Source organism: Lepeophtheirus salmonis, chromosome 11 (assembly GCF_016086655.4).
Source record: "Lepeophtheirus salmonis chromosome 11, UVic_Lsal_1.4, whole genome shotgun sequence".
Classification (NCBI taxonomy): domain Eukaryota; kingdom Metazoa; phylum Arthropoda; class Copepoda; order Siphonostomatoida; family Caligidae; genus Lepeophtheirus; species Lepeophtheirus salmonis.
Window position 1 is genome coordinate 4077070 of NC_052141.2, and position 24173 is coordinate 4101242.

Consider the following 24173-nt stretch of genomic DNA (forward strand, 5'->3'; position numbering starts at 1 on the left):
TGTAAACAATACAATAAAGGTATCGACGTATTTCGTTTACATAAAATTATGTAGATGGAATATCAAAGGGTTACCAAGAAATACAACAAACGAAAATAAGCACAAGAACCGAGATCGATAAGCAATATATTTCAAGAACTGGAACAGCTTAAGCCGCTATACCGATAAAGGCACAACCTTGTAGCTATGTCATGTATATTCATCCAAAAAATGTCTTCCTTCGATGAGATATAATAAGAGTTATTTTCTTTATACTCACTAATAAAGGAGATGTGGGATTGGAAGTTAATTAGATATAAAAGAAATAGAACGAAACTCTATATAAAACATCTTTCTTCTGGCCAAATTGAATCATGTTTGATAATTGCTTTTGGAGCACTCTTTCAATTTCACCCCAAAAAATGAAATTTTCCAACCAAATCTTTCAGCTTACAACAGCTCCATGATTAATTACTTAAATCGCAGTTGACGATTTTCAATCGAGGATGGGATAAGTCTCCACGCTCATGATTCATCACTTAATCACAAAAATTAATTATTCTATTTTACAATTTTTATTTGATGGAATAGTTATATGTTTACAGGTCTCTATTAACAAGGTTGCATATCCAGTGTCTAACCGGATGTTAAGTAATCTATGACCTAGTCACTAGTACACTCAAAAACCAAAGGAATCTTTTATAAAAATTAGTGCAGCATAAAGTTATTTATTAATTGATTAATACTGTTATAAAAGGCACACAATCGTCACATGAGAGAGTTATAGGATTATGTTCATAAAACAATTTTGACATATATATATATATATATCATGTATCCAAATATGGAATGTATTGCTCCTCATTCGGAATTTCAAATAATAAATATATTCAATGTGAATAGAAATACAAGGTTACACAACGCTTTTTAATAGTGACGTCAAAGAGTATATACTATTACTATTAATCGTATAATTTTTAGTATTATATGCTGATAATATGCTATTGTTATACTCTATGACGTCAAAATATGTATGTCTTGCCCAGCAATCGGTACGGTACATCAAATTGAAAGTTCTAGCAAGCCCAATCACAGGATGGACTAACCTTCTATTTCTATCGACCTTGAACATATTCTTCTTTAGCAAGAACTTAAGCTAAAAAATCTATTCAATAGAGCCTTTGACACCCTTCCATTGCTCCTCCAACTTCACTTCAAGTCCCAAGTCTCTCAGAGCTGCTTTGAGTGCAGCCACGGAATTAATATCACTTTTATATCTTTGTTGAGCTTCGTTTAGAAGATCTTCGACATTTAATTCAATGAAATTGTTGCAATATTCACGAGATCGGCTTACAATATTACGAATAGCATAAGAGGCTGCAATCTAGAAAGAAATGAAATAAAGGGATTAGACAACAGCGTTGCAGATAATTAAAGACCATATAACAGTTAGTGAATCTATGATTCTTTAAGATGATTAGTTGATATATTAAATAACGGATTGTGAAACTGTGTGTGTATATACAGGGTGGTCCTAGGGAAAACATTTAAAGGCATATAACGAATGAACTAGATGGGATTGCCCCATAAATAGTTTATTATTGGAAAGCTACATTTAATGATATTCCATTATTCATGATACAATCCTTCTCTCTTGTTAACCTCGGCTACAAGGTCCCGGAAGCTTTGGCATGCCGGGGCGACCTCGGGCGAATCCATCGTTGCCATTATACTGGATCTGGGTTTCACTTTTAATTTACATTCCCTGAATGGATGTAGTAGCCCAAGGAAGAAATTACACCTTCCCACAAGACATTACACGGACCCACAGGGCCAAAAAAGAGAAGGATATATTGGCCACAAAATCTCCTCACTTTGGGAGAGGGAATTTTTGGCCTGCACACAGCCCAGACCTGAATCTATGCGATTTCTATCTCTGGAGGAAGGTCGAGCATGAGGCCTGTGCCAAGTATCATTCGTTTGTGGAGGTCCTAAAGAAGTACATTACCCACACAACGACAAAGCTGGATTCGTACGAGGTCCACCCTCCCAAAGCTTCCAGCACCGTGTGGCCGAGGCTATAAAGAGAAGAAGATATCATTATGAACAATTGAATGAATGTCATTAAATGTATCTTTCAAATAATAAGAAACTATTATTCTACCCGTCTATTTTGTTCGTTATAACTCTTTAAAGATTTTCCGAATTTATCTGGACCACCCTATATATTGTATTGTATGAACAGCTACTAATCTTACAGTATAATTATTAGTTTGTATTCCTTCTAAATACAGAAAAACATTCTCACGAATTTTATGTTTGATTATCTTTTCATAAGTGTATTTCATCTTGTTTTTATGTTGTGGTTGTTTTTTAGCTTTGTATGAGAACAGATTGCATCAATGAGAACATATTATTATTTTTTGGGCTTTTAAAACATTAGACTCTACCGAAATGACAATTAGGTATTGCAAGATATTTTATTCTTCTTAACAATAAAATCAAAACGTTCGAAAAATAAGGAATTTTGATGTTGTTTCTTTAAAATTATGGGGTTGAATTAAGTTAAATGATTTCTATTTTTTTAAGTATTGTAGATGAAACATACATTTTTGAACAATATTTTAACAACTTGTATCTAACTTGCCTCGGTTTGAGTATTTTAGTTCCAAACATGCTGCCAATAAATAAACATTCTCTTTTGGTACCTCTCGTATTAGTCCCACTTAATTTGATTGTTTCTCTTCATTTTAATCACGCAAATCTCATTTCTTGATACCAAGTGTCACATATTATCAAATGTACTTTCATTGTTCATACATTCCAAATAAGACATTCTTAAATACCTTTTTATAATTTTGGACTATATAAGAGTCTATTAAACTCTTAAAAATACGACCTTTTATTCCCTTAATTTCTAGCGTTAATTAAAAGCTTGGCATTATTCATTTATTATGAATATTTAATTCCTTATTTTTGGTACCATCGAGCTCAGTTATTATGTGGCATAGTGGTAATTCATTGGTATGAAGTTCACACACTAATCGAACAAGTCTTTGCCCCAAAAGTGTTTATATTATTTGCATGATACCACCATGAGTCCCTATGTTTACAAAAACCTAGTCTCCTCTAATATAGCGTAATGTTTGATACTTAATAAAATAAAAATCCTGTAACTTGATTCAAATCCATAATTTTAAAGAAATAACATCATTCAATTTTTTTTATCACCAACATTTTAGAGATCTTCATATCAAAACGCGTCCATGAACTATATTTAGGGAGTGGGGCTTGGTTTTTGGATTATTTTTTTTTGTAAAAATTTTTGAATCTATATCTATTCACAGAAAATTAATTTTTTTGCAAACAAATTTGAAAAATTTAATTTTTTGGAAAAATAATTCAAAAACATGTAATTTCAAATATTTAATTTTTCAGAAAAAAGTTCCAAATATTTAACCTTACAGAATAAAATTTCAAATGTTAAATATTTTGGAAAAATAAATCACAACTCCAAAGCTATTTACAGAAAAATTAATTTCTTGGAAACAAATTTGAAAAATTAAACTTTTTTGAAAAAAATTTCAAATATTAAATTGTTAAGACAAAAAGTTACATGTTTCAGAAAAAAAAATAAAAGATTAAATTTGAAATATACATTTTTTGGAATAAAAATTTCAAAAATCCACAGCTGTTCACAAAAAATTAATTTTTTGCCAAAAATTTTTAAATATTAAATTTTATGGAAAGTGCAAAATTTCCATAATTTGGGGGAAGGGATACAGCCCTCCAGCCATGTGGACGCCTCTAAGAAAGAACCCTTTATCTCAGACTTTTGATGGTTATTTCCTGGTTTAAAAGAATAAAATGCAAAATAAATAATATCCGGCGATCTAAATTACCAACTTTTGTCATTACGGTACTGTCTAATATACATAAAATGAAGTTCCTCTCAATAGCTATTACTATAATGCTATAAATGAATAAGTAATTGTTAGTTATTATAAATTTATAAACATATATAGGTATTCATATATCCTACAATTAATTTATCATAAATGAGAGCATTAAACCATAGTTCCTTGCACCCACTGCTCTACTACGAAGACTAATCCAACCATAGAGCCTAGGAAGGAGTGCAAGCTTATATGTACTATTATGTGAGTGAGTGAGCTGTTGCCTACTAATCATCCTCGCATGCACTCTACCTTTAAAGACAGGTGAACAATTTTCATTCAAAGTCAAGTTTGTACTACAAATAACCAACTACATATTATTTAGTCAGAATTTAAAAAGTAAGGAATGTTGAGTTAATCAATTTCAGATTTGGATGAGGATGCAGAGAGAGAATGAGGGTTTGGAGGATGTTTTGTCGGAATAAAAAGCTCCTGGGGATCCTCACTCTATCAGCTTCCCTCACTCTTCTTGGATTATTTTTGTATAATACTCCTTCTCATGCAATAGAGAATCACAAACCGGGGGTAGGAAGAGATTACTATCCAAATGTTCCAGACTCAAAAAGTCAATCTAAAAATAAACAACATGAATATATTGATAAGGATGGAATACGAGTCATTGTTGGAAAGTATGTGGGGGATTCCCTATCTCCCAGAACGCCTTCTCTCTCATGGGAAGACTTGAATGCAAATAATTATAATCCGATTAGAGGAATGGGAGAGAACGGAGAGGCAGTGTTTGCCTTAAATTCCCGAGAGGAAGTAACGATAATTATATATACGTGTATACTTGTCACTTTATCAATTAATTTTATGATAACCCTAATTAATAGAGTATCATCATAGCAAGACAAGTATAAACGTATATAATTATGTATATCTAATATCATCAGGCATTAGCTAAAAGACTATGGCACATCAATAAATTCAATTTACTTGCTTCAGACAAAATATCACTTGATCGAAAACTACCGGATGTGAGAAAAGAGTCATGCAAGAGTGTTGTGTATACATACTCTCGACTCCCGAGTGCTTCCATCATCATAGTCTTTCACAATGAAGCATTTTCAACTTTACTTCGTACAGTTCATAGTGTTTTAAATCGAACTCCGAAACTTCTTCTATCAGAGATATTATTGGTGGATGACGCTTCTAATAAAACATTTTTAAGACGCCCATTGGAAGATCATATGGGAGCTTTGAAGATAAATTATAAAATTCTACGTCTAAAAGAGAGGAGTGGACTCATTCAGGCAAGGCTAGAAGGAGCCAAAGTTGCAACCGGGAAGGTCCTGATATTTCTGGATGCACATTGTGAAGTAACGACGGGATGGGTGGAACCCCTGCTTACTCGTATAGCAGAGGATCCCAGCCATGTTGTGTGCCCTGTTATAGATATCATTAATGACGACAACTTTGGTTACATAAAATCCTTTACTCTTCATTGGGGAGCTTTTAACTGGGAGCTTCACTTTCGGTGGTTTACCATGAGTCAATCTTTGATTGATGATCTAAAAACAAATCCAACAGCTCCTTATCGAACCCCCGTTATGGCCGGTGGTTTATTCGCTATTGACCGTCAATATTTTTATGACATAGGATCATATGATAAGGCAATGGATATTTGGGGGGGAGAGAACTTGGAAATGTCTTTTAGAATTTGGATGTGCTCAGGGTCTGTGGAGATTTCTCCATGCTCTCATGTGGGACATGTTTTCCGTAAAGCTAGTCCTTATTCCTTTCCTAGAGAAGGTGGAGTTGGTAAAGTCCTTAACACAAATCTTGCAAGAGTTGCACGAGTATGGATGGATGATTACAAAAAGTTTTACTTTAAAATTAATCCAACTGCCGAGAGCTTTGATGTTGATGTATCAGAGCGGTCTTCACTTCGAAAGAAGCTTGGTTGTAAGAGTTTTAAATGGTTCCTAGAAAATATCTGGCCCCAGCATTTCTTTCCAACACAAAACCGTTTCTTCGGGGAAATCATTCATTTCTCAACAAATAAATGTATCAAAAAGCCCCATTCCTCGCCTGCACTTAGCCAGAACAATGGGCCTGCATTGATGGATTCATGTACATCTAAATTTTCAGTAACAGAGCTTATGGTTTTTAGTGAAGATGGACATATAATGACTGATGAATCCGTCTGCTTAGACTCTTTGAATGCTGAAGATGAAATCGAGGCAAGTGTAAGGTTTCAGTCATGCAATGAATCAAACCGACAGCTTTGGAAATACATGCAATCAAACAAAACAATCATGCACTTGAAATCAAAGAAATGTCTGAGTCATCCAAGAGAAGGAACAACAGATACATTGATTGTGAGTCCCTGTAATGGGAATTCTCTGCAGAAATGGACTTTAGTAAAGGAAAATCCATTTGGATAGCTAACTCATTGATTATGTAAATCAACATTAATTTGTAACAAATCTGTGATATGAACAACTAATAAAGTAATCACTTATAAAATATATAATTATAATTTTTCATACCACAATTTCAGCTATCGACTTATGAGCCTTCATTATTTCAATAATAACTCCATCTCCACCGCAATCCACTATTTGTTTTGCGTTCTCAGGACTTCTTAAAGATAGGGCAGTCAGGGAATCACAGCCCACTTGACATATGGACTTGTTTTTCTAAAATGAGTCATTATTTATATATAGATAAAAAACTCTTGATACATTTTTTAGAAATACATGTATATTAAGTAGATTTCTTACTAAATTTTTTGAAATGGAATTGACAATGAATGGAATTCCTTTTGTGTTTCCGATATCCCGTTTGACATCATCATTTCCAGCGAGTGTTTTGACTAATTTGAGTGATTCCTTGATGACATTTTTATCCTGATCAGGGTCCACAAGGACTTTTAAAATTATGTTGAGACCTCCATCATCTGCCACTTTTTTACAATACTCATTTCGAACGGATAAACTGCTCAAACAACAAAGTAATAAGGAAATGTCTTTGGGTTCCGTCAAATCTATTTATAATAATAATGTAGGAGTATGAATGCCGAATAAAGGAAACTTTGTTTTGCCTTACCTTTCAACTTATTGTTTAGGAGAGTAAGTGCATCATAATCTTCGACAATTTGTCTAGCATTGTCATGAGCCTTTCCATAGGGCACTCTAACATCATCATCTTGAACTAAAGCCTGCCATAAACGAGCAACTTCGATAGGGGCATCATTGAAAAACTTCCCAGCCTCATTGAGTATTCCCGAGCGAATAACATTTTGGCGATTGTATTCGTGGCGTACGCAGACATTAAGAAGAAAGTCTAACCCTGCCTTGCGAATGGCCGTATCTCCTGTATGAATGGCTTGTTTGACAGATTCTAATCCTTCTTCCGTGAGAGGATCCGGATTTCCATCTACTAATGACGTCATGGCGTGAAGGATCTTCTCTTTGGAAGAAGAGGCGTTGGAGAGGAGTTGTACGAGGGCATTGTAGCCCCCGCAACTAGTAGCCAGGGTCTTTTCTGCAAGGCCCTTATCTAAAAAGCTTTTGAATGTCAAGACTTGGGATTTGGCCTTCTCATCATCAAAATCTAGTTGCAAAGACTCTAAACTCTCAATCATTTCCTTAAGTTCATTCCCTTCTCCCTCAAATATCACGATGTTCGATAAATCCACACCCTGTCAAACAAATTAGTACATTTAACATGAGATTTAAAATGGATTTGAGGAGAGGCAACAGACCTGAGATAGAAATTGCTCTTTGGCCTCTTCAATCGCCTCGGATTTGGACATGTCAAATTCATCCATATTTTCTGCCACAACTGCATCAAAAGTGTCTTGTGAGATAACTTTGACCATGATGAAGATATTCTGTGTCGACTGGGATCTGTATTATGAATATTGTTGATAATATTGTAGAGAAAAACGCGTGCAAGTAGGAGGGGGGAAAAAAGACATATGGTATCATTGTTTAAAATACTGATGTGATTATCATCTGCCTGCTTTATTATGATTTTTGAGGGTATAACGAATGTATTTATTAGCAAAATGTTTAATGAAGATATACTACGTATAATTGACTTCGATGTTTTGTATCTGTTACAGTAGATTTGAAAACGTCACACTCCATGAAATTGTAATTCATTATGAACCTTATTCTCTGAATAATAACTAATGAAACGACAAAGTAGAGTATTTGAAATATATTTGAAGCTCAAAGTTTAAAAAAGAAGGCTTTAATTAAATATAATCTACATACTAAAAAATAAACCATTAAACATTTAAGTTAAATATACAAAATTAAACAATTAAAATCATATAACTATTAATAATAATAAATTATAAATACAGAATATTGAAATAATAGATTGATCCAGATAATTTTTTCTTGTTCTAACATCGGAATTAAGTTAAATATGTCATAACTTTAGGTTGCAATACACAAGCGAGACGTGGAGTTTAATCAAAAAGATAATCATCCCTCTTCTTCATGTGGAAGTTGCTATATACAATTGTGCACAGGATAGATATATTTTATGAGTTTTCTGAACACCATTTCTTGGAGCCCATCAACCATAGCTAACCTTTAAGTGATAAAAAAGTAATATTTATTGACTATGTAATATTGGAAAACCTAATTATCATACCCAACTCTTAAAGCGAAGTAAGTAGTCTCAGACAAACTAGTTGCAAACCATCCAAAGCTACTACCCCCGTTGTTGTGACCATTTAAGCAGTTGTTTTTGCCCTTTACTGAGTTGTGTATCATAATTCTTGATATGTTTAGCTATATATTTTCTCTTTCTATCTCGAAATTGGAGACAGACAAAGCGGAAAGTTGAAATCCAATCCTCGCAACCTTTTAATAATAAGGAAAAAAACAGAATAATCACTTATTTGAGTTGAATACATTCGGAGAATTACGACTTCGGAGGATCTAGAAAGGGGATTGAGGGAAGGTCTCATAATGTGGAAGAAGTTGTGAGTGTGTCTCTTATGCAGTATTCAAGGGGTGGTCTATTGTTGTCTGATAAGCCAAGGGCCCAATACAGAATTCATACAACTGTGGACTGCAGTCCTCAATTAATTTTCTTCCATTTGTTACTCAATGAGGCTGGTAGTTTTAATGATGCCCCTATCGAAGTTGCTCGTTTATGGCAGGCTTTAGTTCAAGATGATGATGTTAGAGTTCCCTATGGAAAGGCTCATGACAATGCTAGACAAATTGTCGAAGATTATGATGCACTTACTCTCCTAAACAATAAGTTGAAAGGTAAGGCAAAACAAAGTTTCCTTTATTCGTCATTCATACTCCTACATTATTATTATAAATAGATTTGACGGAACCCAAAGACATTTCCTTATTACTTTGTTGTTTGAGCAGTTTATCCGTTCGAAATGAGTATTGTAAAAAAGTGGCAGATGATGGAGGTCTCAACATAATTTTAAAAGTCCTTGTGGACCCTGATCAGGATAAAAATGTCATCAAGGAATCACTCAAATTAGTCAAAACACTCGCTGGAAATGATGATGTCAAACGGGATATCGGAAACACAAAGGAATTCCATTCATTGTCAATTCCATTTCAAAAAATTTAGTAAGAAATCTACTTAATATACATGTATTTCTAAAAAATGTATCAAGAGTTTTTTATCTATATATAAATAATGACTCATTTTAGAAAAACAAGTCCATATGTCAAGTGGGCTGTGATTCCCTGACTGCCCTATCTTTAAGAAGTCCTGAGAACGCAAAACAAATAGTGGATTGCGGTGGAGATGGAGTTATTATTGAAATAATGAAGGCTCATAAGTCGATAGCTGAAATTGTGGTATGAAAAATTATAATTATATATTTTATAAGTGATTACTTTATTAGTTGTTCATATCACAGATTTGTTACAATTTAATCTTGATTTACATAATCAATGAGTTAGCTATCCAAATGGATTTTCCTTTACTAAAGTCCATTTCTGCAGAGAATTCCCATTACAGGGACTCACAATCAATGTATCTGTTGTTCCTTCTCTTGGATGACTCAGACATTTCTTTGATTTCAAGTGCATGATTGTTTTGTTTGATTGCATGTATTTCCAAAGCTGTCGGTTTGATTCATTGCATGACTGAAACCTTACACTTGCCTCGATTTCATCTTCAGCATTCAAAGAGTCTAAGCAGACGGATTCATCAGTCATTATATGTCCATCTTCACTAAAAACCATAAGCTCTGTTACTGAAAATTTAGATGTACATGAATCCATCAATGCAGGCCCATTGTTCTGGCTAAGTGCAGGGGAGGAATGGGGCTTTTTGATACATTTATTTGTTGAGAAATGAATGATTTCCCCGAAGAAACGGTTTTGTGTTGGAAAGAAATGCTGGGGCCAGATATTTTCTAGGAACCATTTAAAACTCTTACAACCAAGCTTCTTTCGAAGTGAAGACCGCTCTGATACATCAACATCAAAGCTCTCGGCAGTTGGATTAATTTTAAAGTAAAACTTTTTGTAATCATCCATCCATACTCGTGCAACTCTTGCAAGATTTGTGTTAAGGACTTTACCAACTCCACCTTCTCTAGGAAAGGAATAAGGACTAGCTTTACGGAAAACATGTCCCACATGAGAGCATGGAGAAATCTCCACAGACCCTGAGCACATCCAAATTCTAAAAGACATTTCCAAGTTCTCTCCCCCCCAAATATCCATTGCCTTATCATATGATCCTATGTCATAAAAATATTGACGGTCAATAGCGAATAAACCACCGGCCATAACGGGGGTTCGATAAGGAGCTGTTGGATTTGTTTTTAGATCATCAATCAAAGATTGACTCATGGTAAACCACCGAAAGTGAAGCTCCCAGTTAAAAGCTCCCCAATGAAGAGTAAAGGATTTTATGTAACCAAAGTTGTCGTCATTAATGATATCTATAACAGGGCACACAACATGGCTGGGATCCTCTGCTATACGAGTAAGCAGGGGTTCCACCCATCCCGTCGTTACTTCACAATGTGCATCCAGAAATATCAGGACCTTCCCGGTTGCAACTTTGGCTCCTTCTAGCCTTGCCTGAATGAGTCCACTCCTCTCTTTTAGACGTAGAATTTTATAATTTATCTTCAAAGCTCCCATATGATCTTCCAATGGGCGTCTTAAAAATGTTTTATTAGAAGCGTCATCCACCAATAATATCTCTGATAGAAGAAGTTTCGGAGTTCGATTTAAAACACTATGAACTGTACGAAGTAAAGTTGAAAATGCTTCATTGTGAAAGACTATGATGATGGAAGCACTCGGGAGTCGAGAGTATGTATACACAACACTCTTGCATGACTCTTTTCTCACATCCGGTAGTTTTCGATCAAGTGATATTTTGTCTGAAGCAAGTAAATTGAATTTATTGATGTGCCATAGTCTTTTAGCTAATGCCTGATGATATTAGATATACATAATTATATACGTTTATACTTGTCTTGCTATGATGATACTCTATTAATTAGGGTTATCATAAAATTAATTGATAAAGTGACAAGTATACACGTATATATAATTATCGTTACTTCCTCTCGGGAATTTAAGGCAAACACTGCCTCTCCGTTCTCTCCCATTCCTCTAATCGGATTATAATTATTTGCATTCAAGTCTTCCCATGAGAGAGAAGGCGTTCTGGGAGATAGGGAATCCCCCACATACTTTCCAACAATGACTCGTATTCCATCCTTATCAATATATTCATGTTGTTTATTTTTAGATTGACTTTTTGAGTCTGGAACATTTGGATAGTAATCTCTTCCTACCCCCGGTTTGTGATTCTCTATTGCATGAGAAGGAGTATTATACAAAAATAATCCAAGAAGAGTGAGGGAAGCTGATAGAGTGAGGATCCCCAGGAGCTTTTTATTCCGACAAAACATCCTCCAAACCCTCATTCTCTCTCTGCATCCTCATCCAAATCTGAAATTGATTAACTCAACATTCCTTACTTTTTAAATTCTGACTAAATAATATGTAGTTGGTTATTTGTAGTACAAACTTGACTTTGAATGAAAATTGTTCACCTGTCTTTAAAGGTAGAGTGCATGCGAGGATGATTAGTAGGCAACAGCTCACTCACTCACATAATAGTACATATAAGCTTGCACTCCTTCCTAGGCTCTATGGTTGGATTAGTCTTCGTAGTAGAGCAGTGGGTGCAAGGAACTATGGTTTAATGCTCTCATTTATGATAAATTAATTGTAGGATATATGAATACCTATATATGTTTATAAATTTATAATAACTAACAATTACTTATTCATTTATAGCATTATAGTAATAGCTATTGAGAGGAACTTCATTTTATGTATATTAGACAGTACCGTAATGACAAAAGTTGGTAATTTAGATCGCCGGATATTATTTATTTTGCATTTTATTCTTTTAAACCAGGAAATAACCATCAAAAGTCTGAGATAAAGGGTTCTTTCTTAGAGGCGTCCACATGGCTGGAGGGCTGTATCCCTTCCCCCAAATTATGGAAATTTTGCACTTTCCATAAAATTTAATATTTAAAAATTTTTGGCAAAAAATTAATTTTTTGTGAACAGCTGTGGATTTTTGAAATTTTTATTCCAAAAAATGTATATTTCAAATTTAATCTTTTATTTTTTTTTCTGAAACATGTAATTTTTTGTCTTAACAATTTAATATTTGAAATTTTTTTCAAAAAAGTTTAATTTTTCAAATTTGTTTCCAAGAAATTAATTTTTCTGTAAATAGCTTTGGAGTTGTGATTTATTTTTCCAAAATATTTAACATTTGAAATTTTATTCTGTAAGGTTAAATATTTGGAACTTTTTTCTGAAAAATTAAATATTTGAAATTACATGTTTTTGAATTATTTTTCCAAAAAATTAAATTTTTCAAATTTGTTTGCAAAAAAATTAATTTTCTGTGAATAATATAGATTCAAAAATTTTTACAAAAAAAAAAAATAATCCAAAAACCAAGCCCCACTCCCTAAATATAGTTCATGGACGCGTTTTGATATGAAGATCTCTAAAATGTTGGTGATAAAAAAAATTGAATGATGTTATTTCTTTAAAATTATGGATTTGAATCAAGTTACAGGATTTTTATTTTATTAAGTATCAAACATTACGCTATATTAGAGGAGACTAGGTTTTTGTAAACATAGGGACTCATGGTGGTATCATGCAAATAATATAAACACTTTTGGGGCAAAGACTTGTTCGATTAGTGTGTGAACTTCATACCAATGAATTACCACTATGCCACATAATAACTGAGCTCGATGGTACCAAAAATAAGGAATTAAATATTCATAATAAATGAATAATGCCAAGCTTTTAATTAACGCTAGAAATTAAGGGAATAAAAGGTCGTATTTTTAAGAGTTTAATAGACTCTTATATAGTCCAAAATTATAAAAAGGTATTTAAGAATGTCTTATTTGGAATGTATGAACAATGAAAGTACATTTGATAAGAGATTTGCGTGATTAAAATGAAGAGAAACAATCAAATTAAGTGGGACTAATACGAGAGGTACCAAAAGAGAATGTTTATTTATTGTCAGCATGTTTGGAACTAAAATACTCAAACCGAGGCAAGTTAGATACAAGTTGTTAAAATATTGTTCAAAAATGTATGTTTCATCTACAATACTTAAAAAAATAAAAATCATTTAACTTAATTCAACCCCATAATTTTAAAGAAACAACATCAAAATTCCTTATTTTTCGAACGTTTGATGAATATTTTATTGTTAAGAAGAATAAAATATCTTGCAATACCTAATTGTCATTTCGGTAGAGTCTAATGTTTTAAAAGCCCAAAAAATAATAATATGTTCTCATTGATGCAATCTGTTCTCATACAAAGCTAAAAAACAACCACAACATAAAAACAAGATGAAATACACTTATGAAAAGATAATCAAACATAAAATTCGTGAGAATGTTTTTCTGTATTTAGAAGGAATACAAACTAATAATTATACTGTAAGATTAGTAGCTGTTCATACAATACAATATATAGGGTGGTCCAGATAAATTCGGAAAATCTTTAAAGAGTTATAACGAACAAAATAGACGGGTAGAATAATAGTTTCTTATTATTTGAAAGATACATTTAATGACATTCAATTGTTCATAATGATATCTTCTTCTCTTTATAGCCTCGGCCACACGGTGCTGGAAGCTTTGGGAGGGTGGACCTCGTACGAATCCAGCTTTGTCGTTGTGTGGGTAATGTACTTCTTTAGGACCTCCACAAACGAATGATACTTGGCACAGGCCTCATGCTCGACCTTCCTCCAGAGATAGAAATCGCATAGATTCAGGTCTGGGCTGTGTGCAGGCCAAAATTCCCTCTCCCAAAGTGAGGAGATTTTGTGGCCAATATATCCTTCTCTTTTTTGGCCCTGTGGGTCCGTGTAATGTCTTGTGGGAAGGTGTAATTTCTTCCTTGGGCTACTACATCCATTCAGGGAATGTAAATTAAAAGTGAAACCCAGATCCAGTATAATGGCAACGATGGATTCGCCCGAGGTCGCCCCGGCATGCCAAAGCTTCCGGGACCTTGTAGCCGAGGTTAACAAGAGAGAAGGATTGTATCATGAATAATGGAATATCATTAAATGTAGCTTTCCAATAATAAACTATTTATGGGGCAATCCCATCTAGTTCATTCGTTATATGCCTTTAAATGTTTTCCCTAGGACCACCCTGTATATACACACACAGTTTCACAATCCGTTATTTAATATATCAACTAATCATCTTAAAGAATCATAGATTCACTAACTGTTATATGGTCTTTAATTATCTGCAATTCTGTTGTCTAATCCCTTTATTTCATTTCTTTCTAGATTGCAGCCTCTTATGCTATTCGTAATATTGTAAGCCGACCTCCTGAATATTGCAACAATGTCATTCAATTAAATGTCGAAGATCTTCTATTCTTTTAACCAAATATACTAAGTAATATAATAAAACAGTATCTAATAAAAAAATTTTAAATCTAGTGATTACAATACATTAAGTAATTCATATTTACCCTAAACGATCAAATAAAAATAATTCATTCAATCAAAACAGTAATGATTATAATAGAGAGGTTGTGGAGTTTTAAAAGTGAATCAAGAGACACTCTTCTCCAATACAAGCGAAATATGATGAACTATTTGGCAACAGACAATATATATTATAAATATGCAAGGTTCAGATCAGTTCAGATTCACCGGTTCTATCGGTCCCGCTCTCGTTTCTTTCATTTCAACGGTTCCGGTCTTCGATCTCCATTCTTTTTTATAAAGGCTCAGTTTGATAATAGGCACTTAAGACAAGAGGCGTTGCTAGACAATTCGGGCCCACAAAATGATTTTAGGTACAAACAGGGCCGCAGATACCTTATACGCAGAGTGCGTAGTGCCCCAAGCTCCAGCAGGGGCCCCGAAACTAAGATTGCTTAAGACAATGGTTTTCAAAGAAGGGCCGTGAGGAGAGTCTAGGGAGAAGGGTAGCTCAGGAAGATGGTTGACTTATTTGGCTGACTACCAGATCATTTATCGAAGTGGGAATCGACAGCTTACAACAAAATACTTAGGGTATTTCTTTGTTAGAGAGGTATTGTTGTCTTGCAATTTTCTTGTTGGCTTCTGATAACTTGGCATGCAACTTCCTTTGTCTATTTTTTTCTTTTGAAGTCAGGGATACAACGGTAATTTTGATAAATTCGAACGGATTATTGGGACAAAATATGGAATATTTTCACTAGATTTTAAAAATTATGTATCATGAAATGAATAATATTATAGTTTAGGTTATCAATACTGTATAAATGTATTCATTTATGCATGAAAGTCCCCATAAATATGGGATATAGAGAAAAGAAGCTGTGCTTTAAAAATAGCGCCCAAAAGAACTCAAAGACGCTGAGATTAATGTAATATTCACTGAATACATGGTAAACTACTCTCTCCATCATTTATATATTACAATCTGAAACGATAGGTCAGCAAGAATTAAAAAGGAGGGTCAGATCAGGAATTTTATTACGCGTGTAGTCGTGATTATAATTCTTTTCATAAATGATTGAGCTGATACTGCTTCTATAAATACTAATAGTTAATAAATATACAATTAATATTGGCGATCGCTTCACTCTCAAGGGCGTTAGGGACACAAAACTCTCCTCTACAATGGCTGAGTCTGAAGCCTATTCTGCGTCATTATCCAATGGTCTCTACACACAAGAAAGTTTGGATGTATTAAAAGGGATGTTTCCGGAGAAGTATGAATTCGAGCTCACAAGCCTTCTTAAAAGTTATCCGGGAAAATATATGGAAGGCCTAATTGATAAGATTCTTCAAGGAGTACAGGTTAGATGTTTAATATGTTGGGAGGACTTATACATGGAGGACGTTATCTCGTGTGATGGTGATCATCCTGTTTGTAGGAGTTGCTTGACTGAAGGGATCAAGAACCAATTAGCCGACGGATTGGACAATTATATTTGCCTCAATTACGGATGCGAAATCCCTTATCAAATCTCAGACTTGGAGACAGTGATGGACCACAAGATGTTTACTAAATATATTCAAAACATATGTTCTAATGAAGTAAAATCCTGTGGTGAATTTGGTCTATACACTAAACGCTAAAAAAAAGACAGATTGGCGGAAAGCTATCGTTTTGGAGATTTACAGTACTTGGGATGAGAATGATTCAATAATTGAGTATTCCATGGATGTCACATATTAGTAGTTTAATCTTTGGCTATTTGAATAAAAACTATAGCAATATATTTAATCTGTGGAACATAAGAAAGTTCAAACTTTGTCAAGACTATTGTCTATAGTTTGGGTTTACTCAATTGTTTACTTATTTAATGGACAATGAATCAATTAAAAACTATCGATCAAAGTCCCTTGAAAAAATCTTCATCATCCGTGAGTCCCTTAGACAAAATTAATAGGACCTATTCCTAATTATTTTAAGAAATATGATTATATCGAAAATATAACTGGTTTTTGCATCAAACACTTTTACTTCTTCCTTGTCACGTATACCTATATATACTGGTTGTTGGAAAAGTCTTGAAATGTCATTAAAATGAAAATTTAAGAGGTTTTGTTGGCATTTTTTTAGAAACATCAGGTTTGAACTTTTTAGCGTGATAGTTTTTAGTTTAGAGATTTTTTTCGTTTACCAGAAAATTTACTATGATTTTTTTAAAAATTAACACCCTGTTTGGAGACTAGCAAGATAATTTTTAAAAGTGGAACACCCTCAAATAGTTATTTATAAACCTACGTATGTAACTTGATTTAAAGCCTATTTCGGCAAATTTTATTCATTATTGAATTCAAGTCAGCGATTAACAAACAGGATATAACCCCCAAATACGGGTTCATTATTTAAGTGAGGAGACATAATATTTTGTTACACATATTTTTTAATGGATTAATGTAAAATTCATCCAAATGATTCTTTTAGTATCCAAGATGTATTTTCATTTCCTTGGTCAGCTGTTTTTTTTAAAATTGATTTTTTTAAAAATTTCTCATGATTAGATTGGAAGTGATTCGACTAGCTTCTATAATTCTCTGTTACTTTCCTGATGTGTTTGGAAACCACAAATTAAAAAAAAGTAAGTATTTTCTTATTACACGAACATGTTGATCTTAGTGATGTGTCAATCTTTATTTAGGATTGAGGACTGTTGTCCTGTCCAGTTCAGTCTCAGTCCTCTTCAGTTCCAGTTCAGGTCATAGGCGAACTTTCTTAAATCTTCTTTTAAATTGTCCCAAAAATAGCAGGAAGCTATTTTCCTTGTTGTGGCTTGTGCCCCTCTGTGACTTTCACAGTGAACTCTAGCAATAATTTTAGTTACCAACGCAGTTGGTACTACTGGACGAGGGACTGGTTTACGGATGTCACAAATTACATTGAATCCACTCACATTACGAGCTTGACAGTTTTCATCTAAGGTCACACCTTGTCGCCCCTGAAGTGACGAAAATTCTTTCCAATCCACCACGTCAATGTGGATGTTGTTGAGTCTAGATAGAAAATCTGCAGGTATATTGTTTTTGCCACTGATGTGTCTTAACGTGACTCCATGCTCAGACACTTCCCCGAACTATCGATACATTTTGTTAGACCACGTAGGATTTTTCGCCTTGAGGGCGTCGATGAGTGGCTTATGGTACATAAAGACAGTTACAGTATGTCCTTCGGTAAAATATTGAAAGTGACACAGGGCTTCTTTAACACCAATGAACTCTCTTTCAAATGTAGAGTATCTCCTTTGTGTGGGGTTCAGAGCTCTACTAAAAAAACTTAATGGGAGGAAGTCTCCCTGTCAATCTTGCTGCTCGAGAACGTCTCCAATCGTTTGGTCATATGCATCGACCGTAAGGAAAAGCTCCCCCTCCGAAGAATAATGTTTCAAAGTGGCAATGCTGAAGAGGGTACTTCGCAATTTGAAGAAAACCTTGTTTCCCTCTTCAGTACAATCAATCTTGGAACTTTTAACTTTAGGGATTAATTTATGTATATAGAGGAGCTAACAACTCCCCCAGACTAGGAATAAATCTACCATAATAATTGACCATTCCAATTAACTTGTGAAGGTCCGTGCCCTTACCAGGTCGATCAAGTATCTCGATTTGCTTAAGCTTTTCTTCAGTGTGACGGATACCCTGCTGACTAATTCGGTGCCCAAGGAACTCGATCTCCGGTCTGCAAAACTTGCTTTTTTCTATTTTGTACACCAGTTAATTATCTTTTAAAATTGAAAGTACTTTTTCGATGTGGTCATGATGTTCCTTTTCGGAATAAAAAGATATCATAATGTCGTCGATATAGGCAAATACATAGTCCAAACATCCAATCAAGGAATCAGTCAATCTTTGGAAAGTATTGCAGGCGTTGCGTAGTCAATTCTCGTAAATTCATAAAGCCCCGCACACGTGGTTATGGTGGTTTTCTCGCAGTCTTTGCTTGACATTGCTACCTGATATTTAGAACGCCTTAAATCCAATTTAGTAAAGAATTTAAACCTCCGATATTCCTTATAAACTCATGAATATGAGGCATCGGGTAAAGGTCTGGAAGGGTTAAGGTGTTCAACTGTCGGTAGTCACCAACCATGCCCCATGATCTATCCTACTTCGGCACCAGCGACACAACACTTAATATCCACCACGATAAACTCCCACCGTACCTTGCCCACGGGGTCGAACTTGAGAAATAATTTCGTAGAACTATGAGTTCTCACAGAAGTTCCATTCGCTGCAACGAGCTTGCGGGATGCTGGATTACGTCTCTCGGAGAAGAGGCTCCTCGGAACGATCGATTGCTGGGATCTGGTATCGACGAGGAACTTAATCCCATTACTATAAATAAATAAAATAACATTTCTAAAAGGTGAGGGCATGCAAGGTGAGTTTATGTATAACGTCGGGATGAGGACCCGATGATTCCTTAGTTTTTTGTAGGGATGAACTTTGGACAGATTTCAGGAGTTTCGCACTTTGTGGCCTTTTTTACCCATTTCCTGTGGTAGAAGCATACCTTTTTCTTCTTAATTGGGTTATGGGGCCTTAAGTTCTTGATAGCATGAATCACGTCTGGGCCTTCAACCATAGTTGTTTGATATTTGACGTTCCTAATGAAATCCGTTAAGCTAAGATCTGAGAACTGGACCTATAAACCAGCACTTCTGCTTTTGGGGAAACTCCTCTCGACTAGTTATTATAGCCTCACGGACATCGGGAACATTTGAGAGGTAATCCCTTGCCAGGCTCATAATTTCCTCAATAGAGTTGATGTGGGCCGCTTCGATGAACTGGAAGAGCCTTTCAATATTATCCTGGGTGGCTTTTTTGTGTTCATCCAAGAGTTTAGCCTTTGGATCAGAGTAACGGGTTGTGCTAAAAGTGTCTTCACTCTCATCATCAAAAGGGTCCAGAATAAATGGTACACAATAAATGATGATACCTCTTCAATTCTTCCTTTACTTGGTATTATTGAAACTGGGCGTCGATGCGACGAAAACAAGCTCTAGGTTTGGTCGGCCAGAACGGGCAGACTTTGAACTGTCCTACAACGCGAGGGACTTCATTCGACTTCGGCATGTCGGGGTCACCAGTATAGTATCTCCTGAATAATACACGCTTCTTATAATTTCTATCGCATAAGTTGTATTTTCGAGTAGACGTAAACGACTGAGGCAGTTTATACAAAAAAAAAAAAAAAAGATTTAGAGATACTCTCGGGAAGGACGTGGAATCAACTTGTATAGCTGAACACTACATACATATGTAGAAAACTCCAAAGAAATATTGATTTACATTCTTGTAGAGAGCAAATGTAATCTTTTTAGACAGAAAGTAAGAGTATTCTTATTATAGAATCAGTTGATTTAGAGCGACAAAGATATTTGAAACGAAATATGTACTCGTATGTACATAATCACTACCAAAAAGTAACTCGTAAAAAGATCAATGATGAGGAAGAAGATGTGCAATATCCGAATTTTGAAGAAGATGTATCAAATGAAGATGACATTGATGAATACTTGACTCATCTTCATATGAAGAAGACATTTTTTTTCTTGAATGTGATATTTTCTTATAAAAATAATAAAAGTCCATAAATATTCGTATGCCCAAGTTAGAAGAGAGAGTGAAACAAAAAGAGAGAAGAAGAAAAGAGATAGAAACAAAGAAAGAGAAAAAGAAAAAGGATTTGCTCCGAGGACTCCCTTGAACGTCCGTTTTTTGGAATCCTTCACTCACTTCTAGCTGGATCTTCAATTTGACTCCAATTCCAAAGAGGACTTGCACTTATAACTCTGCAAGAAATCCTCTGTGTTACTCTTTGTTTTTCACCCAGTAGTGATTAATTTATAGTAATATTCAAGATTAATAGAAATACAAGGTTATACCATAACGCTTTTCCAACTGATGCTTGACTTCCACCAAGCATCATTTCAGCAAAAAGTTTATTAAATGACGTAGTATCGATCATTCTATGTTAACGTCATTACGTGAGAATCTTCTTCATTTATTTAATTCTGTAATAAGTAATAGCACAGAAGAGCTATCTCGAATCTAAAGAATTCCCTGGTCCATCGGTAAGCTTTATACAAGGTAATAATTCATCATTTTCCTGTAATCTCTGACTGGGCAGATACGGCTTTTAGGATCTCCATTGAGTGGAGTACATACTCTTCCAGCCCTGTTGCAATAGGCAAGATTTGGTTTTTAACCCCATCTATTATCCCTTGGACTTTAGAGATAATATATTCAATTAGCAGGTTCTGTTCGTATTTCGAAGACGTTGCTACAAGCCAATCTGAAGGGCAGAGTTCTTGGCCCTACTTTTCACGGATAATACAATCCACCATTTTAACAACGGGATCCACGTTTGAGCAAAAATAAAACCAATTGGATGAGGTCTCGATGTTTTCTTTACAAAAAGAGCCAATTGGTATCTTAACCATTTTTGATGGGAATCTGTTAGGTAGTTTTTCAATATTGTTTTTGGGATGAATACTTTTACCATTTCTTTCAAGTCCAGTCTCTCCAATCTTCTCTTGACGATAAGAGACGACACTCCGTTGTTATTACCGTTTTTTGAGACAGCTTAACTGGAAATATATATTTTGACGTGAGGTATTTTTTATTCAGGGAAATTTGAAATGAATATAGTTGAAAAAAATGATGTAATATAAGAAAGAGCGACGTTTTTTTGTTGCAAACCTGAACAGTGTTTTTAATCATTTAAAGCTGTTAGAATAATTCTTTACAAATTATTATAAATAAATTCCTGATTATACGATATACTTAGATTTTCTCTCCTCAGTAATGAAATAAGAAAGATTACAGCTTCAAAAAATTAAAAAGACTGTTCACGTTGCCAACAACAACAAAACCCGCTTGATAAAATTGGCGGTAAAATTCAGGTTCAAGGGTTCTATCAGTCCCGGCCTGGGTTCTTTCATTTCAACAGTTTCGGTTCAGCTTTATAGCTTCAATTCTGGCCTTCGGCCTCGGTTCTTTTTTATACAGGCTCAGTTTGGTGACAGGCCCTTAAAACAAAGTGCGTTGCTAGTAAATTCGGGCCTAGGAAAATATATTAGATACAAACAGGGCTGCAGCTACCTCATAAGCAGACTGTGTTGTTCCCAAGTTCCAACAGGGGTCTCAAACACTAAGGTTACAATAGTTTTCAAAGTGAGCCTTTAGGGGAGGTTCAGGAGGGGGGAGTTCTAGATGGAAAATTGAGGATTGCTTTCAGTCTACACATACAAAGTACACATGTTTCGTATAAAGGGACCTCAGCTAAAAATATATTAGGGTAGGGGGCAATTGCCATAGTAAAGTTTGGGAAACCCTTATTTGACTGACTACCGGATGATTTGGGGCCATTTTACTGTTTCTTTTTGGAAGGTAACGACGTGTTTCATTTACATAAAATTATGCAGGCGGAATTGTAAAAGGTTACAAATACACATACAAAATACAACTAACACAAATAATCACCAGAAACGGGACCGACAAGCAATATTTTGCGGTCTCGGTTGGACTAGGTCAGTTTTGGTCAACCGGTTTTTGAACCGCTAGACTAATAACCTTGTCTATAAGTGATAGAAAAAATTGTGCTACATTGGATACAGCAAAACGCTGGATATCGGCTTTGGCTCTGGCAACAAGACTCAGCACCTTGTAATATCTCAGACAGGTCACTGAAGTGGCTGAATGAGCATTGCTTGATCTTATTCGGAAGGAAATATGCCCCCTTGCAATCTGGATCTTAATCCGATCGAACATTGTGTCTAGGGCTACGTTAACAACAAATCAACATCTCATGACATCAAAGACTCTCTGATTGCCTCCATCAAGGAACTAACGACCAAAATTCCAAGGAACTACCTCGTCAACGTCTGCTCCTCCTTCTGAGGCCGGATCCAAGCCGTGATTGATGCTGTAGGTGGATACATCAAATGAGCTCAATATTCATATCTTTGTCTGTGAATAGCTCTTGATTTAGGAAATTTTTCTCAAAAAAAAAAAAAAAAAAAAAAATCTTTGAATAGCTTGGTCCTGGATTCGGTGAAAAAGTAATGGCGGTAACATTGAGTAAAAAGTCTTCAAAAGATGTCCTTGCACATTATTAGTGTAAAAAACCTCTGCTCCACTATGGAAAAAAAAAAAACATAATTGTGAAGCTTTACCCTGACATTAACCTCGGACTCGGTCAACCAGGACTCCCAAAGTCCTTTTGAAGTCAATTTGCAAGAAATTTATTTATTTATGTAATTATCTAATTACTTATTTTCATTTTGCTAGATATAAGTGTAATAATAACGATCTTCTATTGAGTCTAAATAGTTTTGTAGGTGTTCACTTAAAGAAATTATGAGATCGGGGAAATAGAAAAAGTTTTAAAAAGATTATTTTTATGTATTATATAAATTATGTGTATAGGGTATGATACACTCTTATTAGAAACGTACATTAATAATGAATTAGCAGGAGTAGATAGGCAGGAACAAACTTGGGTAGGTGTATTTAATTGATGATAAATGTCAAATTTGATATATGTTTGATTTGAATCCTATTTACCCATATTATGTACATATTTATGCACTCAAACATAATATGTTATAGATTGACACATCTAAATACTACCATGATGGCAAAATAAAAGAGAAGTGTAAAGTGTTGTCTCGGTCCTTATTTAGCTCAATAGACCATCGATTTTTTTATGAAAAATTCCAAGGACCGACACAACATTAGTAGTATATGATTAAAATCTTCAGAAATTATATTTAAAATCTTCCCGGTCTTCTCTACCTGCTATAATAGTAAAGCATTGGTTAAAAAAAAGGAAAATGGAAAGTACTGCTCTGCTTGTATTTGCAACTTGAACATTATCTTTTATTCTTAAAGAGACATCATAGTAACACTGAGGATTTGTAATGGAGATATAATTGTAAGTCTTTGTTAAACTCCATGTAGAATTGAGGGTCGAGATGGGAACAATTTTTGCCAATGTCCTTGATTATTTCCTTCTTACCCACGTCCCTTGCCACAGCTGCTTGATGCTGATTGTATGAAATGTCAGTACAGCTAAGCTGCTCTGCTCCAAAACATCTTCAAATTGCAAGGGTTACCACGTTGATTTTCGTTTTCTTTTTTTTAAAACATCCTCAAAACACACGCAATTTTAATCAATAAATTTACTTGCCTATC

At 34.6% G+C, this 24173-nt stretch overlaps 4 protein-coding genes and 1 long non-coding RNA gene across 10 annotated transcripts; 2 read left to right on the plus strand and 3 right to left on the minus strand.

Moving 5' to 3' along the window:
• Positions 1-687: 687 nt before the first annotated feature.
• LOC121125854 (armadillo repeat-containing protein 6) lies at positions 688-7857 on the minus strand. 2 transcript variants are annotated; one of them, XM_071891720.1, is made up of 6 exons: positions 7645-7857; positions 6987-7581; positions 6662-6924; positions 6428-6577; positions 1988-2057; positions 1203-1363 (listed from the first exon to the last, which is right to left on the minus strand). In XM_071891720.1, exons 1-6 carry the CDS (start codon positions 7759-7761, stop codon positions 1338-1340), a joined length of 1221 nt encoding a protein of 406 aa, XP_071747821.1. In that variant the 5' UTR covers positions 7762-7857; the 3' UTR covers positions 1203-1337. The 2 variants fall into 2 exon arrangements, with proteins under 2 accessions (XP_040577030.1, XP_071747821.1); XM_040721096.2 differs by lacking the exon at positions 1988-2057 and having other exon boundaries at positions 688-1363.
• On the plus strand, positions 3635-6432 carry LOC121125852 (polypeptide N-acetylgalactosaminyltransferase 13). Of its 3 annotated transcripts, none has more exons than XM_071891717.1 (3): positions 3635-4199; positions 4304-4697; positions 4829-6432. In XM_071891717.1, the coding sequence occupies exons 2-3, from the start codon at positions 4329-4331 to the stop codon at positions 6320-6322; spliced, it is 1863 nt and encodes a 620-aa protein (XP_071747818.1). In that variant the 5' UTR covers positions 3635-4199; positions 4304-4328; the 3' UTR covers positions 6323-6432. The 3 variants fall into 3 exon arrangements, with proteins under 3 accessions (XP_071747818.1, XP_071747817.1, XP_040577029.1); XM_071891716.1 differs by having other exon boundaries at positions 3636-3898; positions 4005-4697; XM_040721095.2 differs by having other exon boundaries at positions 3636-4697.
• A 233-nt stretch (positions 7858-8090) lies between the features above and the next one.
• LOC139906573 (uncharacterized) lies at positions 8091-8730 on the minus strand. The gene is made up of 2 exons (XR_011782203.1): positions 8550-8730; positions 8091-8486 (listed from the first exon to the last, which is right to left on the minus strand). It is a non-coding gene; the product is annotated as an uncharacterized lncRNA (long non-coding RNA).
• A 168-nt stretch (positions 8731-8898) lies between these two features.
• On the plus strand, positions 8899-16716 carry LOC121125860 (armadillo repeat-containing protein 6-like). Its single transcript, XM_071891722.1, has 4 exons — positions 8899-9175; positions 9238-9499; positions 9584-9733; positions 14775-16716. Coding segments are annotated over exons 1-3 (540 nt in total). The 3' UTR covers positions 9585-9733; positions 14775-16716.
• Positions 9739-12556, minus strand: LOC121125858 (polypeptide N-acetylgalactosaminyltransferase 13). Of its 3 annotated transcripts, none has more exons than XM_071891719.1 (3): positions 11962-12556; positions 11464-11857; positions 9739-11332 (listed from the first exon to the last, which is right to left on the minus strand). In XM_071891719.1, the coding sequence occupies exons 2-3, from the start codon at positions 11830-11832 to the stop codon at positions 9839-9841; spliced, it is 1863 nt and encodes a 620-aa protein (XP_071747820.1). In that variant the 5' UTR covers positions 11833-11857; positions 11962-12556; the 3' UTR covers positions 9739-9838. The 3 variants fall into 3 exon arrangements, with proteins under 3 accessions (XP_071747820.1, XP_071747819.1, XP_040577037.1); XM_071891718.1 differs by having other exon boundaries at positions 11464-12156; positions 12263-12555; XM_040721103.2 differs by having other exon boundaries at positions 11464-12555.
• Positions 16717-24173: the final 7457 nt, after the last annotated feature.